General features: G+C 41.5%; 1 protein-coding gene across 1 annotated transcript; it reads left to right on the plus strand.

The window, feature by feature from the left end:
* Nucleotides 1–217: 217 nt before the first annotated feature.
* On the plus strand, nucleotides 218–11,280 carry LOC139562665 (tetraspanin-14-like). Its single transcript, XM_071380549.1, has 9 exons — nucleotides 218–331; nucleotides 1,070–1,158; nucleotides 2,684–2,734; nucleotides 4,310–4,456; nucleotides 6,063–6,233; nucleotides 6,660–6,785; nucleotides 7,287–7,337; nucleotides 8,569–8,682; nucleotides 8,761–11,280. The coding sequence occupies exons 2-9, from the start codon at nucleotides 1,078–1,080 to the stop codon at nucleotides 8,827–8,829; spliced, it is 810 nt and encodes a 269-aa protein (XP_071236650.1). The 5' UTR covers nucleotides 218–331; nucleotides 1,070–1,077; the 3' UTR covers nucleotides 8,830–11,280.
* The last annotated feature ends 11 nt before the right edge of the window (nucleotides 11,281–11,291 follow it).

An 11,291-nucleotide genomic window follows, 5' to 3' on the forward strand; every position in this document is an offset into this window, starting at 1 on the left:
TACATTTGATTGATTGATTGGTTGCTGGATCAATCCTTGAGCTGACAAGGTAAAAATCTGTCATTCTGCCCCTGAACAAGGCAGTTAACCCACTGTTCCCCGATAGGCCGTCATTGTAAATAAGAATTTGTTCTTTAACTGACATGCCTAGTTAAATTTAAAAAAATGTGTTAGTCATTGTTACAAAAAGTCTTAGGATACTTTTTTTCGCCACATCCAGTAAGGGGAGCAGGCCACGCCCGGACAAATTGGGCGTGGCCTGCTGCCCTTACGGGAAGTCGAGAATAAAGTCTCCAAAGAGTTTTAAAAACTCAGCCAAGCCAACAAAGCGGTGAGTGTTGAGATAGCGACGAAGAAAATAAGTATTACGAATTGATTAAATGTAACGAGTTTGCTAGCTACAGTAGTTATACAAACAATATCGTCACCGTTAGTTAGCATAACAACGAAGCTAGCGTTAGCTGAGTCCTAGTCAATGGCTAGCTAACTTAACGTTATCTAGCTAAATTAATGAACGTTAGCGAGAGCGCATGGCATCTAGCAAGGGAACATTAGATACTTAGCTGCATAATTATTGAATGGCATATGTGTTTAACTTTACAATAAATCACATATTTATGTCCCGGGAAGCCACCATGGCTAGTAACGTTAGCTAACTAACGTTAACTAGCTTGCTAAGTTATCTGTGTTTACATGTAGTTACCTACTGTACCATGTTTTCTAGCGATAGTTAGCCGCAGTATAAATTGTTTGTCTTGACCGACTAACGTTAACGTGGTAGCCAGGTAACGACTAACGTTTATTTAACGTTAACTAGCTCGAAATTGGTAAACTAACGTTTAGCTAGTTAACTAGCTGGACAAATACGTTTTAAAAACTACCTTGGGTCTTGTCAATAATCAGTTGTAGCTAACTTACCATTCAGTGTTTCAGTTGCGATAACTAAACATATGTTGCTGACCTTTATGAAGATGCAGCTGGATTATACACTAGCTAACTAGGTAAACCTTTCACATCCTGTTATATCAGTGCCACCTAGCTAAATGTTATGTCTCGTCTCTCAACACAGGGGAAAAGATGCACTACTATCGTTATGAAAATGAAGAGGTCAGCTGCTGCTACAAGTACCTCATGTTTAGCTACAACATAATATTTTGGGTAAGTAGCACTAGCGGTAGCCCTGTAAACCTTTTAAGGCAGGCAAATGCTTAGCCTCTCTTTAGACCCCAAGAGTGAAATACTTACACTCATCTCTAACATGTAGGCTCAGCATTCCCGAACAGTCCCATTACAAGTCAGAATGTTGAACAAACTTCACTTCAACTTACTTTACCTATTGTCTGCTGCTATTGTCTCTGTTGTCTGAAGTAATCTGAGACAAAATATCCACAGGGAAGTGTTATCAACCAGACTTTGAGTACGCTGGCTTGTATTTCTGGTTGTGTTTTCAATACTGACGCAACAAACACTTGCACAATATGGCCGAACCTGTCCCATCCCAATCAGCTGGCAAACTTCACAAACACTTCAAGCTGATTGCGAGGAAACGTGCTTCGGTTGACTACGTTCTGTTAAATTTGGCTATTGGTTACATATTGTGCAATGTGTCAGACATATTGTGCAATGTGTCAGGAGATTGAAAATCCAAGCGACAGAACCTACCGGCACCGCAAAAAGTCGCGTTATCAACACTTTCCTGTGGATACCTTATCTCTACCACCTACCGTCAAAAGCACGGACAACCGGTTAAGTAAGTGTAAATATAATTGTATTCAACATTTTGGCTCGTAGACTCTTGCGTCTTTTTTAGGCAGACCTCTTTCAGACTGAAACTGAATATCATGGGGTAACCGTGGTAAGTCTGTTCAGGCATGCAAATACTATGACACCACCTTGTCTCATTTGGTGCTAAGCAATGAATCTAGCTATGCATATACTGTTGGCTATGAGTCATCCATGAGCAGTACCTAAATCAGATATTAGAATACTGCAACAATAGGGTTTTCTTTTCATGCAAGAATTTGTAGGAAACACATTGATTCCATTCAACCATTTTCTGCCTCGGAGGCCAGATGGCAGCCTCTGCAGGCTGACCCGGTGCCACTGTCTATCTACAGAGTACTTTTTCCATAGCCTCTCCCTCTGATAAAATCCTCCACTGGTAACAGCCATGGCTTTGGTTGATTTGGTCAATTAAAGAATAGTGCAAAATATTGTTTTGTGCTTTTTCCTGCCACTTTACACATTTCATCAATTCCCTGCCAACATCGAGTTGAGAATGAACATTCAGAGCCCATACTTCCTGCTTTAGAGTGAACAGGACTCAGTCTGATGGGTGCTAGTTTCCTCTCTTGGTGTCAACAGGAAATGTAGAAATGTTTCAGTTTGTTTTCTGGTTAAGAGTGTTACTTCGTCTCTTGATAGGGAAGGGGGTGTGGTAACCATTTGTGACTGCTCTTCCTGTTTTTAAAAATGTATTAATTGTGTTGCTTCCCCTTTGTAATTAAAGCTGTTGTCACTGTTTGTGGTCAGCAGGATCCCTCTTTTTTTTATTTATAACTATGCTTCAATGTTCTTTAGTGTGCAGAGGTCTATCTAATGCCCTGGTTAAATACAAGTTAACACACCTGATGTAAACAAACAAACACACCAGAAAAAATACTTTCTATGCTTCTTTCCTCAGCTGGCTGGAGCAGCATTCATCGCCATTGGGTTCTGGGCCTGGAGTGAGAAGGTGAGTGGGCAGCTTCTACCATGGCCCTGTGACTGTTTCACCACTGGACAGAGACAACTGAACTCTGCCCAATGACTGTTTGTATAATTGTGTTTGAGATAGACCTTAAACACACAGACTGATTGGCAGTATAATACTTAAGCCAGGATTATCCAGTCACTTCATCACAGCTTTTGAAAGATTCACAATTATCAAATTCAAATGTAATTCCCCCTCTTGTTACACATGTCTTAACTTTAGCTGATAATGCATTTTAATGTAAATGTCTGTTGTGTAGGGTCGAACCGCTTGACTACATTAGAGGTTATTCTAATGCGTATTGGACCTATTAATGTTACTAGGTAACACCGCAGCTTTTAATCACAGGTACGCCGTGATCTATTCAATGTTTGAAATAATGCCTGCATGTTGATGCTATTCTTGAAATTATATCAGCCTCTGTGTGTCATCAGTGTTTAGTGCTGAGTGATTAGTGCTTTTTTAGGGCCGTTTCAGTTTGATTATTAAAAATCTGTTTTCAGTTTCTATTGAAAAAAAAGTAAACATTAAATGCATTGTGTTGAATGCTGTCCCAACACAGAATAAAACAATTAATAAAATGCCCATGTTAGTGACTGCCCATTACTGCTTATCACTTATTACCGATTTATTCACAATCCTTTAATACAATATTTCAGTTGTGTATATTACAATTGTTGGTCATCTAATCTCTATAGAGCTGCTGCCTATGCTGTTTGACAAAATCAGTATTGTTTTAGTTCTTTAAAGTAAATAAGGCAAACTTGTCACTGCTGGATACCAACCATGTATTTTCAGGGAGAGATACCTTGTGAAGCAACTGCTCTCTACCCCCTCGCACATTCTAACCTAATTTAGCAGTCCGGGCTCTCTTATGACAAGTAGATGGATTATGGTCATTGTAGGTAATTACAAAATTTTCTGCACAAAGGTATATAGGATATTGGCTTGTTGGAAACTATTACTCCCTACTACATCGCACAGTAAAGGCTTGATATGATTTATATCTATAGAAACTGCAATATGCGAATTGAGCTCACCGGGAAAAAATGAGCAAAATAGATTTCAAATAATTGACCAGACTTCGGTCCTGTGTCGCCATACACAATAGCCTGGGGGTCTGTTGGCTCAACTGTTAAAGTCTGATGCAGCTGTTTTATCTCTAACAAATCCTTTCTGGGTACCAATTAAGTACCTTACTGGAATTGTTTTTCAATTAAAATGGTAAAAAATAAATCAATAGCATCTTAGCAAAGAGCAATAATTTTGTTAGGGCTGTTTTGGGAGTGGGAAAAACTGAAAACTAGCTGTTATTGTAAGATGTTTGGAACTTATTGGTTTAACTAATTGACTGCCTGGTGATGTCACTGTTGAAGGCCAAACCTCCATCTCACCAAAACAGTCAGCCTATTCAAACAACTCTTGGACTTTAAAGAGCATTATCATTTTTGCAATACCACAGTATTATTCCAACATTGTGTGGCTATATCTATATTTGAGAAATGTCATCTTTTTGACTGCACTAGGCCTTTAACTCGACTGCTCTCTCACCTATAGGGTGTGCTGTTGGACCTGACCCAGGTGACACGGCTACATGGCTTTGACCCTGTGTGGCTGGTGCTGGCTGTGGGAGGTATCACCTTCATCCTGGGCTTCGCAGGATGTGTAGGTGCACTCAGGGAGAACATTTGCCTCCTCAAATTTGTGAGTACCACACCCCTTAAACAATCCTTTTTCTCTGTGTCTCATAGCATACTGGTAAATATATTTTAGCTGCCCTTACAAACATGCACCTCTGTTGGCCCAGCTTGTGCTCCATGAGTCAGACATGCTCCACAGTTGATTCCTCATCCTATGACTAACAATGACACCCATTGCTATCTTGAGTGGAAATCTATGAGTAAGGGATTCCTTCATTCACCACATCCTGCATTGTAGTGTTGCACGGTAATATCACAGTATCAAAACATCATGATACTTAAGATACCAACTTTTAAGAAAACCGTAGTAAAGTTTCATGTGACAGTACCACATTTTTCAGCCCTACCAATCTAAAGAATCTGCTGGCACCTGTTATAAAATGTTATGTACGTGTTTTATAAATTCAGGTGGATTTTTTTAAAGCAACGCTAATCTCTTGAATGCCCCAGTCCAATAATATCCACTTCACTTTCATGCATATATCAAGTGTGGGAGCTGTAATCAGCCAGCCGGCAGCCACATCCCCTTCCAGCCATCACTCACCTGCTTCTCTCAGTCCGCTCTGTCTGCGCATCTATTCCTCAGTCAGTTTTTAAAATAGAATTTAGCTGTGATGGCGAGTGGGGATGCACACCCTGATGAGTCTTCTGTTACATTGGAGCAGTGCGAGCAAAGTCGATAGAATGTATCATTTCATAAAGCACAGGCCAGTCTGAGTAGGCTGTGCAAGTTCACTGTCAATCAGCCTTTGAGTGCCAGAGGATAAATACAGCACAGCTTAGTGACAGGCATACTTGCAGCTTTACAGTAGAGAAAATATCTTGTCTTTAGCTCAAATGGCAAAAAAACATTGCCCGTATTACTGGAGCTACCATTTTAAATTTTCTGCATGATTTAACGCATATTTTATATACACTGAACAAAAATATAAATGCAACATCCCAGAAACTTTCTATACGCACAAAAACCTTATTTCTCAAATTTTGTGCACAACTTTGTGCAATTGGCATGCTGACTGCAGGCAATGTCCACCACAGCTGTTGCTAGATAAGGTAGGCCTAGTGTGTGGGAGACGGAGGGAGCATCTGTCTGTTTTTAATGAAGAGGTAAAGGTTTCATGCTGTGTTTTCCTCCTTATTGCCACAATGACATGCAGATCATTATGCATGTGTATTCCTCCAGCCAAAACACAGGTAGGCCTTTGAAAATGTGAGAAAATCAGCTGTTCTATCCAGTATTATGTTAGTGTGATGTTGAATACTATACGTGTTGAGTAGGAGTGTGAATATCAGTGAAAGGTTGTTGATGTAGCACATGTTCCTGTTTTCTAAACGTTATGCGCAAGTATCACAGGGACGGGATGAACCGGGCGCTAGGCCACTCAGAATCGTTTTCTTTTGTGGTATCGCTATTCTTGGCCTGGTATCGAATCATTAGTAAAATGTTGGTATTGTGATAACACTTCTCTATTGATAAGGGTATGCAATTCTTTTTTTTAGTTTTGTCTACTCATGCTACCACGAACACGACTGTCCTGTTTTTCTGTGTCTGACTCTGATGCTCCTCTATTAGTCTCACCACGGGTAAATGGCTTGTTTCTCTCCTTCAGTTCTCAGGGGTCATCGGGTTCATCTTCTTCCTGGAGTTGACGGCAGCCGTGCTGGCGTTTGTCTTTCAGGACAACGTCAGGGAGTGGATCAATGACTTCTTCCTGGCCAACGTCAAGGCCTACAGAGAGGACATCGACCTGCAGAACCTCATCGACTCCCTGCAAAAGATGGTAGGAGAGAGGGAGAGCTATGCACGTTCTGGCTGTGGGGGTGGGTAATGGGATATAGAGGCAGAGAAAGGGATTGTGAGACAAGGTGATGTTTTAACCAGTGCCTCTTTCCCCTCCCTGATAATGTCTTGCTGCTGTTTTGTTTCATGTTGTCTCTCACATCCTTTCTGTCACATTGTTTCCTTTCCTACTAACCACTCAGAGATTGTTCATACATTCCAGTGTTAGTGTGTGCTTGTTTTCATAAGTCTCGCTACAATGGCCTGTTCTCTGGGGACCTGATGAGACCTGAACTGTTGTCCTCCCAGTGTATATGTACTGTATGCTCAGTCCTACACTGTCAGATGTGTGGTATGAAGACGCTTCAGTGTGTTTGGTTAGTTAGAACCATCTCTGACTCAAACTCCCCTCTACTGTCTGTCCTAGAACTACTGCTGCGGAGCCAAGGAGCCTGATGACTGGAACCTGAATCTCTACTTCAACTGCACCGTCAACAACCCCAGCAGAGAAAGGTGTGGAGTGCCCTTCTCCTGCTGCCTCAGTGACCCTGCAGTAAGTACTCTCTGCCCGTCTCTCCATGTCTCTTTTGTGCTGCTTTTCCACTGTTACACTAGTGTATACACCCTTATGTTATACTAGGGAAAATGTGTTTGTATAGCTAGGGCTGACAGTGAGGACTTGTGAAGAGCAGAATCAACAACCTCTGCATAATCAAAACAGCTGCTTTGTGAGACGGTGTTAAAGTTCAGTTAGCCATTATGTAAATGCCAGCTGAAAAGTACCAGTGGCCTGAGCTTTGGCCCCAAGTGAGACATGGGTGCTGTGCTGCGTAGGTTGAAACTGAAAAGCCTGATTTTTATTTTGAGTGAAACACTGGTCAAATCCTGTATGGAAATACGCCATTGGTGTCATTGCTCCATCAGTATTTGTCTCCTCTGAATAAGTCACTCTGTTCTCGTGTTACAACTCCCACTGTCATACTCATTTTTAGGTATGTTTCTTGTTAGTCCTTGACACTGCCGGTACTAAATCGAGCTGTTTCTCTCTCCTCAGGACACCGTTTTAAACACCCAGTGTGGATATGATGTCCGTAAAGGTCCAAAGGTATGACACTATCCAGCGCACACATCACATACATGTGTACATAATATATGCTATTTAGCAGATGCTTTTATCCAAAGCTTTTTCTCTTCATTATATCCTACTGCGTGTCTGTTTAAAGGGATACTTCAGGGTTTTGGCAATGAAGCCCTTTATCTACTTCCCCAGAGTTGGATGAACTCGTGGATAAAATGTTTGTCTCTGCGTTCAGTTTGAAGGAAGTTTCCAACTAGCGTTACCGCAATTGCAAACTAGTGTTAAATATCCCGAACTGTCTTTATATCACCTATATATGCATCCATGTCTACTGTTTGCGTCAATCCGCCTCTGTACTAGCTGTATTAAAACTACTGCTGTGAAAGGAAAATATTTTGTATTGTGAGTAAGTTTAAGGGGCAATTTCAGTGCAGAATGAACTTCCATTTCTTAACGGTAGATGATACAGGCTTTAGTGGCAGGTCATTTAAACTCTGTATTGACAGTGTCTTTTCTTCCCATTACCCAAATGGGATAAACACATGTCGTGGTAGGCTCCCTTCTGCCCCTGTGAATCTCTGTCGCTACGGAGAGCGGCAGGCTGAAAATAAATTATTCTTCATCTATATTTTGGCCTAGTGTTTCAGTGGTCGCTCTTCAAGTTGGGGTTTAAATTGGTGTTTTTCACATTCACCCTGTTTTACATTGGTTCTGGTCCCCTGGCTCAGAATGAACTATTTGTCTTCATTGTTATTAGTTTGGGAGACGGAAGAACCATACAGGGGTTTACAACAAGGTTTCAAGGCAGACTTATTTGTCTTTGCTGATCAGGAAAAACATCTTAGACACTGCAGATGCGCATAGATAAATGTTTTTTTTTAATGCTGAAAATGGAAGAGTTGAGTTTTGCTTTTCATCATAGATGACTCAATTCATTGCAGAAGAACCAAATATTTGCCAACGTTGACCTTTCCTCTGCCCTTTATGATGCTCTATCAATTTCACTAAGATGTTTTCATAGGCTGTCATGGATGAAGGTTACACAATAGCAGAAAGTACGTTTTTGTTAAAATTCTGGAAACTTCTTGAAGACACACACTTGGTGTTAAATCTTTAGTATTTGAAAAAGCAATCTGTTGGATCTAGCCTTTATAAGATACATTACATGCACCAAGAGTTGTAGTAAGGTGATTTGAGTAAGCCGGTATATACGAAGGTGTGGAAGAGCATTCTATATAGCTGTCATTTCCTGTTGCAGGGGGTCTGGAGTAACGCCATTTACGTCAAGGGCTGCATCCCAGCCTTGGAGGAGTGGCTGCCTCGGAATATCTACATAATAGCTGGAGTATTCATCGTTATATCTGTACTCCAGGTAAATATAAGTATATTGAAATGACACTACATGTGGATATGTTCTAAGCTAATGCTGTGAATTCTTCTCACTTCTCAGATGATGGGCATCTTCTTTGCTCGGACACTGATCGGTGACATTGAGAAGGTCAAGTTTAACTACTACTGAGTGGTGTGGTGGAATGCATAGGCCTACAGAGGACAGTACTGGGACTATCCACCATACATTCCTCCCTCTCTCTGATCTCCCTCTGAGGCATGGCAAGGGACAAGAATACTTCTATACCTGTGGCATGTTATCTTTGGACTGTTCTGTCAGTCTCTGGAGATGGGATACCTCTGCAGAGCCTGCACAGTGGACATTAATCCGCCTTATTCAACTCACGGCTCTTATGTGCCTTCTCTCACAGGATTGCAGTCGGACTTAAAAATACACCCTGGGTTTCCCTTTGTTTTTGTAATTAGATACATTCTTGTATGGTTTGCCTCAGACACAGTGAATGTTTTCCTCTTTCCCGGGGACAGCGTCTTAACCAATAAACCCAGGTAGTTTCCTGGGTCAATACATCATACCTCAATGATCCAAAAACAACAATATAAGTCGTCGCACAGGTTTGAAAGGTGTGTTCTCTAGCCTGCAGTGTTTCATGAGTAGAATGGTAGCATATCAGACTGGAGGAGGAGGAGTTTACCACGTCAGTGCAGCTGCAATGGCTCCGATATAAGACCTCGCCCTAGAGCTCAATCTGAAACAACAGGATTTCGGCACTGTTATGTGACAGGCTTTCAACTGGGACCACCATTGTCCCTTACCTCAGCTAAACATGAGAAATGCAGCTCTATTTTAAAGGTAGACTCAGCGATGTGAAGTAGATGCAGAAAGTAAACCGCATGGTGGGTCAATTTCCACAACAACAAAGTGCGAGGCTCAACTTCTCTTTTTATTCTGTACCTACAATGCTGTAAAGAGTGAAGCGAACCCGTGCACATGCGCAGATACTGTGTTGAGCGATAAGTCTTGCATCTTGCTCTTCTCAATATCTGTGGTGCTGCTCGTGGCAGTCATTTAGCTGAGTCTACCTTTTTAAACCATTAGAATCAGTCTGCAGCCGGTCAAAACCAAAAGTGCACAGCTGAACCTCTGACCTATTGTCCATCATGCCTTGTCTTTTCTAGCAGTCATGTGTCTCACAACTTGTCATACATACTTGTCATTCCACAATGTGCACTGCATCATGCCAACTAGCGTTGCGTATCGGTCATGTAGACACACAACTTAAGGGAAACAACTGTTGATGCAATGTGTGTGTAGATGACGTTTTATTTTGATCAGTCTTAGATGACCCCTAAGTGAAGTATTAGTTGTTAGCTTGTTGACTCAGAGTAGCTGAGTTTGATTATTTTGCTGTTGTGTTGACTCCAGCCAAGGAAGCTTGGGCAAGTGCAGCAGTGGAGACACAGAGCCCGGTGTCTCTCGCCCAGACAGACAGGGAGACATCCACAGCAGCATGGGCCACTTGAACTACAGGTGAGATCTGATCATAGTGCTCACATCCCATCAACCTATAGCTGGGATCGTGCTGTGATCACATCACTAGACCTGGTTATCTGCCTGCATGGTGAAAGTTTTGATTGTATTCACCTATAATGTCTTGAATAATTTTTACTGTCTTATCTTGATGATGATCTGTTTTTCTAAACACATTCACAAACGCAAACCCAGTCAGCGCCTTTTTAATTTTAGCTTAAATGTACTGAGCTGTTCTACTCTCCTCTTGTTAGATATTAAATACAATGTCTGATCGGGCTACCCGGAGGCACTTTATGTAGAATAGATACAATTACAACTGTACAGGGGGTTTTGATGCCCAACTCGTGTCTCCTCTGCTCAGCCTTTACACCTCAACAAGACACCCAGCCCACATCCAAGTGACCTCTGGCCACAGAATGAGCACAGACTTCCTGAAACATTACTCCAAGCCTTCTGAAAGCGTTTTCAGCGGAGGTGTTTGCTGCAAGCTAGATAACTGCCAGTGCCTACACACATTGAGCTTGCGTTACCTTCATCCTGTCCAATGATGCCCTGCTCATTCCCCCACCACTGCTGTCCTCATACCAGAATGGGGAGCTTTACATAATGGCAGGTAGCCTAGCGGTTAAGAGCATTGGGCCAGTAATCGAAAGGACACTGGTTCGACTCCCCTAGTCTGCTAGGTGAAAAATCTGACATGCCCTTGAGCAAAGCACTTAACCCTAATTGCTCTGTGTAAGAGTGTCTGCCGATTGACAATAATGTAATTGTTGAATGAGGATATCTTTACAGCTGGTGAATGCTATGCTTGAGTTATATGCCATACATTACAAGATCAAATTAAAGGACTTTCATTCAGGCCATCAACTCCCATTTACACATCTGATGGTCAAGGTCTTTTATGTAGTTTAACATTTTGTGTGCGTGTGTTACAGATTGCTTCCATGTGATCATGGGAGTGTTTTTAACAAAAGGGACTTTTTTTCACATGTAGATGTTCTCTGTTTTACCAAATTACATTTTGTAAATGTGAATTTTATTAATTCTGGATAGGTTTTTATAAGCAATAAAGTATGTTTGTCCATTTTTGTTAAATTTCC

The sequence above is a fragment of the Salvelinus alpinus genome, chromosome 32, assembly GCF_045679555.1.
Source record: "Salvelinus alpinus chromosome 32, SLU_Salpinus.1, whole genome shotgun sequence".
Lineage (NCBI taxonomy): Eukaryota > Metazoa > Chordata > Actinopteri > Salmoniformes > Salmonidae > Salvelinus > Salvelinus alpinus.